Source organism: Lissotriton vulgaris, chromosome 8 (assembly GCF_964263255.1).
Source record: "Lissotriton vulgaris chromosome 8, aLisVul1.2, whole genome shotgun sequence".
In the NCBI taxonomy this organism is placed as follows: Eukaryota; Metazoa; Chordata; class Amphibia; order Caudata; family Salamandridae; genus Lissotriton; species Lissotriton vulgaris.
The window spans coordinates 1,304,295,067-1,304,308,136 of NC_141696.1; the positions used below are offsets into that span (position 1 = coordinate 1,304,295,067).

At 45.5% G+C, this 13,070-nt stretch overlaps 1 protein-coding gene across 1 annotated transcript in view; it reads right to left on the minus strand.

Annotated features, from left to right (window-relative positions):
• The window catches only part of ATM (ATM serine/threonine kinase), a 1,399,724-nt gene that overhangs the window by 1,143,414 nt on the left and 243,240 nt on the right, over nucleotides 1-13,070 (minus strand). Inside the window, exon 11 of the mRNA XM_086935231.1 lies at nucleotides 11,886-12,080. Within this exon, the coding sequence (XP_086791357.1) occupies nucleotides 11,886-12,080 (195 nt within the window). The remainder of the gene's footprint in view (nucleotides 1-11,885; nucleotides 12,081-13,070) is intronic.

Sequence of the window (13,070 nt, forward strand, 5' to 3'; positions counted from 1 at the left end):
TAAGAAAGAAATCTATCCTTGATGCTATCTTAAACCAGCCAGTAAAAACGTATATTGCTTTAAACTAGGGTTCGCTCTATACCAGGGGTCAAAACAGGCTAGCTCACCTGTTAAACTAATTATAGCTTGCACCACTCTTACTTTCCTTTGTTTAAACTTGAGGTTGCTCTGGCCCAGTTCTGGGAGATGAGCACAAATAAAATCCCTCCCTACAATATTTTTTGAAAATCGGGGAAGAGGAAGTATGAAATCATATATAGGCTCATCAACAATCGAGCTGCATGCTCAATTAGAACCTCTACAATCGCCTATCTTTCTTGCTCATCCGTCAACGATATGTTAATCTCCCCGGAAAACCTCCTGCTTGCTGTAACCGCAACCTCTTTGTGCGCTGCCGAAGTGGCGGAGCGCAACATGAGCTGGAATGGCCCTTGTGTAGCTTGCCCCTCTTTCTCCTTGTTAATATGGGTCTCCTGTAAAAACACAAAAGTTGGTTTCTGTTTTTCTAGACATTTAAAATGGCCTTACGTTTCCTTCCATTATTAGGTCCATTCACATCCATAGACAAAATGCTAAGTTTATAATCATCCATAGAATGCTGCTATTAGACATGTATTACCATATTGCACAGACGATCCTCATCTCCATAATCCTATTTCTTCCTGCTGCCCAACCAACAATGTTCGAATTCCTAGAACTCTTATTAAACCCAGGCAGCAGCTCCCCTAACAAGCTGTTGCTACCTCTCCCCACCCCACTCCTGTACCCCCAAACTAACCAATCAACCCTCTGTCCCCATTTTAGACACCCAAGCAATTCTTCGCCTTTCGCATGGATGACCTACCTACTCTTACAAGTGCAATGACTGCACTCCGAGCCCGAGTTCCTGCTTCGCCACTCTACACACCCACATCCAACAAACTGAAAAAAGTTAAAAACATAAGAACACCTCCCCCAAAACTAGAAATATTGTAAACTATATCACAGCAACCTTTTTTCTTTGAAATTCATGACGATATTTTTAGCTGCCTCCAGGAAAACCTTAAACGTCCCATTCACCAACACTTTTAACCTTGTCAGGTGCATTAAACAGGGGAATCAGCAATCCTAATTCCTGCAGACGCCTTGATGTTTGAAAAGTCATTTCTGGAAACACCTGAAAACTGTAGTTCTCTGATGACTTGAATTTCCGTAACTTTGTGTAGCGTGCCACTGCCAACAAAGCCACTCCCCCAGCCAGCATGGCCACACCAAAGTTAGAAGCTATTGCAGAGACTACAACATAGAGAGCAAGTGCATGGTTGGAGCAGTGTAACCCATGATGGGCAAGGTTGCCCCCTTTAACTGTCCCCCTCTAACTGCCTCCTCTTGAGCAACTGAAGCACGGGTGGGGTACTGCCGGAGAAACAGGCCTCTGTGGATGGAGATTGGCTTCCTCACTATCCCCAACCTGAGCCTCAAAAAGTTTTGTGGAGGTAAAATGGTCACTCTCTTTCGAATGTGAGATCTAGAATGGATATTAGAGGAAGGAGGTTAGGAGAATTTTGTCTGCACGTACTTGACACAGACTTGATGAAGACTGGACAATATGAATATGCTAGCAATAAGAAAAACGTTGGGCTCCGCTTTTTTTCTATCTTCAGGCTGAAAGGTCTTGTTTTAGCCCTCCGCCTCTTTTCTGTGTAGAGAAGGACTGTGTGCACCTAGAGACGTTGGCATGTTGAAGTGGATGATCGGAAGGCTGACAACATACGCTATGAGCTGGGCCTGGCTAGCTTGTTGGCCTGTAAGGCGAATATTGAACTTATGAAGTGACAAGGCCAATTGATTGTTGATCTTTAGAGCCGATCCAACCAACTGATAGAGTAAATGAGGAAACGGTAGGATAGGAAAGAAAACTTAAGGGGAGCCAAAGCAGAAAAATACAGTCTTCCCTACCCCCAAGAAAGGGCAGAGGATATCCACAAAGCAACAGAACTGGGTAGTCTTTGCCAGCCAGAAAGCGTTTGATGGAAAGACTAAAGCAGCTTGCCCCTGAAAGATTGGGGTGTTAGTGGAGGAGAGGATGAGTGAGGCAAGCCAATGATAGACAAGACTATGGTATGCCTTCTGGGAATGTCCTCTACCTACAGGTTGCAAGCCCTACCTCCAGTCCCACCACTGCAGGAAAATTTGGCAGAGAGCACCGGGGCTGACCAGGTACAGACTCGATTGTTTGCTACACTGGCAACTTCAGAGAAAGGAATAGAAGGGGGTGGCACCAGACTAAACATAGTCTATAGATCAAAAGTGAGAAGAAGCAATGGAAATAAGACATAGGGGATGAGCAGTGTCAGAAGTGCCCCTGTGGGTAAAGGAGTGGCAGATTGCAACTGGAATGGAGGTGCGTCCTGGCTGAAACAGAGGTACTTCCCCTAATCACAGCTGCTAGAGCAGGAGTCAGGTGGCAATGTGGGTGGGGGGTGATAATCAGCTCAGCCAAAGCCTTGGCACTAACAAACAGGTTTTGTACCTTGGCTAACAAAATATCTGTAAGTTTCATCCCACATGTGGCGGTGGAGGATGGAGACACCCACCCTATTCCACTAAGCTCCATGTTGACGCACACTTATCGTCAGACCCCCCACTCTGAAATAAACACTGCTGACACCACTATAGGAGCCTGGCAGGCGTTGGGTCGCATGACAGGAGAATTACTGTTGTATTCCCCCCTACTGTCTCTAGCGTATCATTCAAATTGGTCTGTGACACATGATGTGAGCTCTATGCACACTTTGCAACTGGTAGGAATAGTCAAAATGCAAGATGTGTTTCCCGAAGGTGTCTTTTTGACTGACAAGCATCTAAGCTTCATACAGAATAAAACACTATCGTACTTTCCCTGCGGAACCTTCAACACTACAAATTCTCCACACCCTGCATGTCAGTCCCACACTCCGCAAGCTTCTTACCAAGCTATATCGATCCACTAGAGCAGAGAGGCTGATTCGTGCACAACAAAAGTTTAGAGAAATAGAAGGCTCAGTTAACTCCGCCACTGACCTTGCAGGACTGGGAACAATGCTGCCAGCTTAACGGGCCCTCACTTCTAATGGTAACCTCCGTATAATCCATTTTAAATACATACACCAAGCGTACTATACTCCGCATACGCTATTCAAATACAGGCCTAGAGACACTGACACATGTTAGAGATGCGGAGTTGCAGATGCCGACTTTTGGCACTTGTCCTGGGAGTGCTGCAGGGTAGCGTTGTTCTGTGATGGAGTGATTTGTATAGTGTCAAAAATGGTTGGTCTGGAATTGCAATGTTCACTACATGTATGTCTGCTTTGCTACATGCCATTTGGCCATAAGCAATGACGTGGGAGGCCACAGCTGGGCCATCAACTGCACGATGGCTTCGAGACTTGGCAATTTGCCTGGATAATCTGGTGCTCTATGCAGAAGAACTGCCCACCGCTTCTAGACCTAATGACATATGGGAACCGTTGCTACAATACCTGCGAACTGTCGAGCAGGTTGAGTCCCGAAGGTAAAGCAGAACCTTGAATATACAATTCTTCTGTTTAAAAGCGTGATACTCATACCATGCAGTTTCTTTTTTATATAACGCAATAGATTGGTACATATACCACTGCCACGTGTTGTTAAGTTGGTTATTCAATTATAAGTGCTCATTGATAATGTCTTTGTAACTTGCATATGCTCAATAAAAACCTGCCCACCGCTTCTAGACCTAATGACATATGAGAACCGTTGCTACAATACCTGCGAACTGTCGAGCAGGTTGAGTCCCCAGGTAAAGCAGAACCTTGAATGTACAATTCTTCTGTTTAAAAGCGGGATACTCATACTATGCAGTTTCTTTTTTATATAACGCAACAGATTGGTACATATTTGTATTTAATTTTGTATTTAATTTATTTATAAAGCGCTAACAATCATCCTAGGTAGGATATCACGGCGCTGAGGTTTGGTGCTGAGGGGTACGGTAACCGCATTGATTACTGATTATTCTGGTTTAGGGAAGAGTAGTGTCTTTAATTGTTTCCTAAATGATAAGAGACATTCTGTCAGTCTGAGATTGGGAGGTAGTTCATTCCACTTGGTTGCAGCTAGATGAGAGAAAACCCGCTCTCCCATCCTGACAGTCTTCACGTGGGTAGTGTTTGCTCTTCCTGCAGTTCTGGATCGAAGGTTCCTCGATGGTCTATGGAATTTGACTTTATTGTGTAGAATGGTAGGGCCTGTATTGTAAAGTACCTTGTGTGTGATACACAGTAATTTGAAGTTGGCTCTTTGTCGCATTGGGAGCCAATGTAGTTCTCGCATGCAACTTCCACGTGGAGAAGTGTGGCTCAGGGATTAGAGGCGGCAGACCCGGAAGCTGAGATCGGCCCTGGACCAGGGTTCAATTCCCCGCCCCAACGGGGGTTGGGCTCAATAATTCCACGGACTCGATAATTCTCGCTCCGGTGCCTACTCGACTCACGGGTTCACACTCTGCGACTCTGGGCAATAGCTTGCTTAATCTCCACAACGGCCCCTCGCGGCGGGATGCCTGGCTTTCACCTTGTGGATACCCTGCCGGGGTATCTCACAGGGGAATACCAGGACGGGTTCCCTAAGCAAGCGCATAGATGCCTGCGATGTGGGCGATTTGCGCTATATAAATACATGTACATTTACATTTACGTGTTGTAAGTTGGATATTCAATTATAAGTGCTCATTGATAATGTCTTTGTAACTTGCATATGCTCAATAAAAACAATATATATATATATATATATATATAGGAGACATATATTAGTTATAGATTCCTTACCTTAGAATTACCCCCAGACATTAGACTCGATCCGGAGAATTTTTACTCTGCAGTACCCCTGCGTGTCGGTAGGGGACGTCGGTCGACTCCACATTAGTCATTGGCGTCGTGATCGCCGAATGACGTTGCGGAATCTACTTAAGATGCTGCCCCTGCGTGCTGACATAATTTCATTACACGAAATTCCACGCCAGAAGCGCAGAGCCATGCAAGACCACTGGTGCACAAAACTAGGGCCCTGAAAGGGAGTCCCTTACTGTAGAAGTCAGTTTGCAAAACGGGGAGGATGGGTGGGGCGGTAAGGAATCTATAACTAATATATGTCTCTTACAGATACATTGTTAAAGAAGGTAAGTAACTTGTTCATCTGAAAGAGACTATTAGTTATAGATTCCTTACCTTACAATAGATACCCAAGCAATACCAACCCAGTAGGTATGTCTGGGAACTAAGTTCACACCAGAAAGTCCTTGAGAACCGAACGGCAAAAGATGCAGTCTCTCCGGACTTGACTATCCAGGCAACTATGTTTAGTGAACATCTGCAGTGATGCCCACATAGCTGCCTGGCAGATGTCACTACACGTCCCAAAGCAGTAGTGGTGCCGTCACCCTGGTGGGATGGGCACCCAGTCCCACCGGAGGTTCCTTCTTCGCCAAGTAATAACAGATCTTAATGCATAGGACGACCCATTGACTCATCGCTTCTGCACGGTACAACAACCTTTCTTTGCACCAGCATAGCCAACAATGAGTTAATCGTCCACCACTATTGTTTTGAGCGATCCAGATAAAACAATAACGGACATTTTGGATCCAGACCGTGGAGTCTTTCCTCGTCCTTGGAAGGAGGAAGGGGCGGGAAGAAGGTGGGCAAAGTTATGTTCTGTGTCATGTGGAAAGAGGTGACCACTTTGGGTAGAAAAGAAGGCCTAATTCGAAGGCAACCTTGTCCGGATGGACAGCAAGGAAAAGAGGTTTCGAAGACAGGGCCTGAAGTTCACTCACCCTGCGAGCAGAGGTGATGGCAACCAGAAAACCTGTCTTTACAGTCAAGAGTCTGAGAGGACAATTATGTAGTGGCTCGAAGGGAGTGCACATAAGGCAAGTTAAGCCAAGATTCAAGTCCCACTGGGGCATTACGAAAGGAATGTTAAGATACATTTATCAAGCGCACTTACACCATAGGCTTCATGGCGCTATTCATACACTAGCAGCTGCAGAGAACCAATTTAGCAGGATTGCACAAAGAGCCAGGTTTTCAAGGCCTTTCTGAAGCCCAAAAGACTGTCACAGTTCCTGACTGAGAGTGGAAGTGAATTCCAGAGCCTAGGAGCTAAATAGGAAAACCTACGCCCGCCTTGTCGTTTCAATTTAACTAGTGGGATAGACAGAAGATGAAGATGGGCGGAACGAAGATTGTGTGTAGGGACATGTCTAGTAATTAGGCTATTGAGAAACTAAGGGCTCGTGCAGCGCAGTGCCTTAAAGATTATACATCCAGACTTGAAAGCGGTGCGTTGCGCTATAGGTAACCAATGTAGGTTACGCAGTAATATCCTGGCTGACTGCCATCTCGGCTGTCTATAGATCAGTCTAGCCGCCTGATTTTGAATTATTTGAAGGCGATTAAGCAGGCCCAAAGGGAGGCCAGTGTAAAGAGAGTTGGAAAAATCAAGACGAGAAAGCACCAGTGCTATCACCACCTGAATCAAAGCTTGATGAGACAACAGGTACGTGATCTTCCTTATTTTGCGTAATTGGAAAAGGAGAGGAGGAGACCACGGTGCCCACGTGTCCCTTCAGAGAAAGATCAGCATCTATGGTCACCCAAAGACTCTTCACTGATGAAGACAGGAGAGGTGGAGGGCTTAATTCGCCCGGCCAGAAATGAGGTCCCCAGCAAGTGGAGCTCTTCCCAGGCAACACCAGGTCTGTTTTGCCGGGATTGAGCTTCAATTGGTTTTGGTCCATCCAACCTTGGATATGCATCATTGTAGCTTGAAATTCAGTGGCTGCATTTTGGGAGTCCAACTTAAAAACTAGCTGGAGGTCGTCAGCATAGTTAAAAACTGTTGTTTTCCTGATATTAAGTGAGTGAATCAAGGGGCGGATATACAAATTAAACAATAGTGGAGACAGGGATGAACCCTGTGGAACTCCACATGAGGTAGTCAGGTTAGGGGCTGTATAGCGCCCAAGCCGCACTGCCTGGGTTCTGCCTGTTAAAAAAGATTTTATCCACCTTTAGGCTGTTCCCCGGATCCCCGCTTGGAATAGGAGTAAAAAGGTGAGTAATGCCCTTAAGAATCCTATTTACAAAACAGGACTTGAAAAGAGAATGCTGATCAGGGCTGTGAAGAAAGGCCAAAATGGCTGAAAAATAGCCTTTAAGGGTGCCCAGAGCAGAGCCCTACTGGGCCAAAGAAAATAAGAAGAGGAGAACCTCAGACAGAGGGGCAGAAAGGGGATCCACAGTCTTTGCTGTGCACCATGCCACAAATTTGTTCCTTCTACAGGCGTACACTGTTTTAGTAGAGGGACGCCTGGCTCCAAGATGACATGACAGGCTACGGGAGGAAAGCAAAAGTGTTCAACTGTCGCCGCTCAATCTCGATGCAAGGAGGTGGAGGCTGGACAGATTTGGGTGGAGGACCGTCCCCTGCTGCTGCCACAACTGACTTGCAGGCCCTTCTGAGATCTGGACAACATCAAAAAGATTGCCCTGATACTGCACCCACTGCAACTTCAGGTGCCACTGCAGAGCCCGCATATGCCACCCGGCATGATCGACTAGCAGGATGCAGGAGCCCATGAGGCCCAGAAGCCTCAGGGTCAGAGAGGCATGCCACAGTGGCCAAAGACAAAGCCCCCCCGCCCTCCGCCCCCTAAACAGGGGACGCCAGACAAATTTGCTAAGCCATTGGTACAGACTACATGGAGCAACACATTAGTAGGGCTCGGCGCAGTAGAGAGTGAAGAGGCCGGGAAGCCAATTAATCCCAGCATCATCGTTATCCGGCGGGCCAGTAAATGCTCCCAACACGCCCTGGAGACCAAAATCGGGGAGGTAGGAGCTGGCACAGCGATGCTCCGGCAAAACCTGCGTAAATCCCAGAGCCCGGTAACGAATGTAGAACTCCGCATAGCAGCTCTGGAAGGCATGGTAAAAAAACGTAATCCAACCATTACGAACAGAGGACACTCAAGGCCTGTCTAGGCACAATAATCTATGCTTCCTGAGATTCCCAGAGGGCATGGAAGGTTACCCCCAGAATATTTCCACGAAAACTGGACCAGCATCCTCCTAGAGCAATTTCACTGTGACCTGCCGATAAGGACCCCCAGGGGTGACCCAGAGTCCAGTAATTCCTTGGTTCCTGAACTACAGGGACAGATATCCGGTGTTTAGCAAGGTTAAGGTTATGGGAGTAGCCAATCATGATTCTAGGCGAGTTTTCCAAACTACACAAGACTGGAGCAGAGGCACAGAAAATCCACTTGAAAATAAGTTGCAAGCCATGGAAATAAAATACATGCTGCTCTACCCACCCAAACTGGGGGTGATCCTTCAGGCCAGCTCACTAATCTTTGACCATCTAGACAAGGGACAGAGTGGGCTGAGGAGCTGCCCCCACAAGGACCTAGAATTGGGACCCAACATTCAGAGATATGAAAGGAGGAGGTCACTGTGACTGCTGGGGCTGATGAGAAAGATCATGGCCAGGACACCACAAAAAGGACCCAGTACCTGTTGGAGTCACATCTGAGACATTGTCTAATGTCAAGGAATATGTAAAGCCGCAGAGGCGCAATGGGACCCTGGGAACGGCTCGGGCACGAAAGACTAGTCAGCGTTTTAAGAGATATTGCTTTATTGCTGCGTATTTAATGTTTAATGTAGATAGTTGGAGGGAGGGAGTGTGCGCTAGTTTTGTTGACATCATATGGGGGCGACGGGCTGGGTATTAGACATTTCCAAAGTTGGGAAGGTGGCTAGTTCAGAACTCAGATAAGGGAAAAGTGGAGAGGGGATACATTTGGGGACACAAGTTCACATTTATTAATAGCAGTAGGGCACAGTACACATCACAGAGAAATTTGACATATGCAGACAACGGGAACTAGGGGGAGTTCCTAATGCTATGAACAAGTCCCTCAGGCACATAGTGAAATGGAACAGTCATGGTTCACCACATTTTTTAACCTCTGATTGTTCCACTTGCTGAATGTGAACTGAATTATAAGATTAAGGGAGGGGCAGTGGCACAGCATATCTGCAGCCACTCCCCCAATTTGGTGTTGCTACAACAAACCCTCCTGCTGGGCAACAAATTCAAATGCCAACAAAGTGGCTGATACATGCTGCTGGCTCATGCAGGGTTTATAAAGGGATATTGCAAAGTCACCATTATGTCCAAGAAACAAACCTTGTTCTAGGTGGAAAAGCAATGGGTGGACTCCGATGGCTGCTATGTTGCGGTAAATGGATGGTGAAATAGGAGGGATATCCTAATTGTAAATGACTATGCGCCTCAAACGTTACAAAGTGGGGTCCTAGACAAGCTAGGTCCTACCCTGATAGAAATGGACCTACATATAATGGGAGGGGAATTCAACACATTTATGAACTGGGACTTTGACCACTAATCGCTACCTGCCCTGATGGGAACACCCTCAGGCTTGGTGCACCTTAACCATGCGATGGACCTAGTGGATGTCTGAAGGCTGCACAACACATCAGACTGACAATACTCATTCCTGTTGGGGGCCTATGGAACCCAGTCATACCTGGACTACTTATTTCTGTTCTAATGTTTGTCCCTGCAGGCGAAGTCGGGTGAGTGAGGGGTGCAAAGAACTTGGCACACGGCATATCAGATCACTCGGTCCTGCACTTCACAATGGGGAACCAAAATCAAGATAGGGTACCAATGTGGAAATTGGATGTGTGGGTTCGAAAAGATCTGAAAATTGTTAAGGCTCTACATGTCGTCTCCAAATAGACTTTAAGGATACAAGGGATCGTGGCTTCCTCAATCACTCTTTGGGAGGCCTCCAAGTAAGTGATCAGGGACATAGCCCAAATCATAATTGTCAGAAAAAGAAACATCAGAAACGCAAGGTATGCTAACTGGAAAAGCATCTCCAAGATCTAGAAGCCTGGATACCAACCCTGACCCTAACAGCACCCTTACAGTTGGAGGTGATTAGGGAACAATATTGTAACCTCACTCAAAATGCAGCCAGAAAGCTCCACCTTGGGATACCAAAGGAAGCTGCTTGACACCGGAGACAAGGTGGGCAGTCTCCTTGCACGGAAGGGCAGAAGTGAGGATCCATACGGTCAGTGGATGTTGAAAAAACATTTGACTTCATTGTTTGGCGGTACCTACACCTGAGAACAATTGGCATTTGCGCCGCAATTCCCTGCATGGGTGGCCCTATTATATAAGGCATCCACTGCGGCGGTGAGATAGAACAGAGTTGTGTTCTAAACAGTTACACTGGGGAAGGGCAGGAGGTAGGGGTGCACATAGATCACCCCTGTTATTCGCACTATGCTTGGAACTGCTGTCATATTGGGTGCCTCATAGGGATGACATACAGAGATTCTTTACGGTGACGAATAAACTGGAAAAGACATCACTCTACGGTGATGATGCATTGATTTATCTTATGGTTCCAGAGATGTCGATCCCAATGTTTGACGGTCTTTCATAGCTGTGAAACATATTCAGGTTACCATTGGGAGAAATATACCCTCTACCAGATGGGTGGGGGGGGAACTAGGAGAGTTAAGACCGGTTTGCAGGGGCTGTTTACGTCTCAACTACAAACGTTAGGTACCTGGGAATCAAGACAGCTATGCAAAAAGAACAGCTTTTCGAGCTAAACCTTGACTGGGTACAAGGGGATTTCCAAAAAGACACTTAACGGTGGTGTAACTCCCACTATCATTTGTGGGGAGGGCCTAAACTATTGTATGACCTACAGAACACCCTTTTCCCAGTACCGGACATTTACTTCGATAAGCTAGCTAAACACTGTGAATATTGCTCAGGATGGGGGCATCCCAAGAATAACTTTGCAAACACTATCAATCGGCCTACAATGGGGATCTTGCACTCCCAGACATTAGCACATATTGCAGTGCCACGCAACTCCACATCGTTAATGACTTCCCCGAACAGCAAGACAAAAACAAGACTGAAGAGTATGAAGATGATATTGGCTACTTACATAAATTATATATAGAGAGATTAGCTAGCAAACGCCTACCTACTCAGAACCCTGACAGCGTGGGACGATGCCACTAAAGCCTTAGGTTGGCATGGGAAAATCACATTGCGCTACACCATTACGGATGAGGACAATACTAAAAGAAGTCTGCAACTCTTTGGCTTAAAACAAAGGACCAGATCAGGATAGAATCATTGGGAGAATTACTGGAAGAGGGAGGCGTATAAGGTAGTACATCAGGAATATAAGCTTGCGCCTAGCCAAGATTTAAATACGTTCAATTGACACATGCCTTCAGGTCACAGGGGATTCAAGAGAAGGATATCCCAGAGCAAAGCTCACTGGAAAACTAGGTGCTCATGGGCCAATCACACAAAAGCCAGTGTCCAGCTCTACTGCATTATTATTCATACACTGAACGACCTCCAGAAGAGGTAGTTGGGGAACCGACCTGGGAACCCTGGGGGACATAGTGACGCTATAGGTAGTACTACCCCTCCTTAGAGACACCTTTGTGGTGAATAATAGCCTGAACCCTTTCAGGAAAGAGTTAGGGAACACTTGCCTAACTGCTTGGTTGGGTGTCTAACAGGGCTGCAATTGGGGTGTCTCACTTCGGAGCAATCGTATCCTCATGTGTTGACTGTAATGTGCCAAAAGAAAAACTGTAACAAATTTAAAATCAATAAAATCTGGTTATAAAAAACAGTTTCAATAATAAAATTAACTGACAGGCGGCAAAGAGACCAATACTAACCATAGTCAATATTTCACCTTTGCAGTGAACTATGTTATTTTAATTGTGGTAAAATACCTGCTTATAACAGGAGACTCCTCAGAGTGATCATCCATTTCTTCATCTAGATTACAGAACAGCAGCCACTTCATTATGGCTTCTTTAACAGAGAGTCCAGATGGTCCATCGCAAGCACCTTGCTCGATTCTCTTTTCAATGGTATTTGGTAGCACACAGTTGGTCAATGCTAATGCTAAACAACGAACTGCAGCGCTGTAACAAAATAAAGCAAACACTGTAAGACAATTAACGAGGCACAATACATACCACATGAATGTCTTCCACATATTTATAACACTATCTGAATCAAGAGGGAAGCAAACATTAAGAAGTATTTCTTCCTTTTACTACTGTTAACAAAACATGGAGTGGCTGAAAAAGAAAAGAAATCGCCATTAACATACATGTTGGAGGGATTAAGAAAAATAAATCTTGCAACACAATCAAAATGGTCTAGTGTCGGTGCTTACGTAACCCATCATTACCTATTCCCTTCATCCTTCAAGACAGTTGCATGCTTTGAGGAGTCAGTTCCTGTGACCTTTCATATCGTAGTCACCTTACCCCGCCCCTTTCCATAACTGACTAACAAAATTCAGACATTCACTCATGATATCCAAAATATCCCCATCCATGCTGTAAACTATGGCCTTAAAGATGCCCATATATAAAGCAAATGACCTTGCGAGAACATATGGTGCAGTTACTTCCTTCAACATCCCGCGCATGAGTAAAGGTCTCTGGTTTTTGGGCAAATATCTTATTTTTTGCAGATTCCTCTGAGGTCTTTAATATTAAATATTTTAAGTCAATGTCCAGAACTTGACCTCTTACCACTTCTATATTATTGAACTTGATCACTTTTGGTATCTGGCCCTGCACTCCCCTTTCCTGCAACAAGAACAGAGGAACTCATAGGCTCAGAATGTATAGAGTCAGTGTTAAACAAGGGCTAGGACAAGCAAAACAAGGCCATGGCTATATTTCATACGTTAAAGCACAAGTCAAACAAATGGACACACACATTAAAGAAATTAGCAGACGTTTTTAGAAATGCAAAACACTCAACATTCTTAGCACAAAAAACAAAGATGCAAGGCAATCACAGAATCTATGGTTTACTGATCTGGCTTAATTCAGGCCTACTAAACACTGCTATCCCAGGTTTACAGAAACACCAAAGGGCCTCAAGAGGCTGGTGAA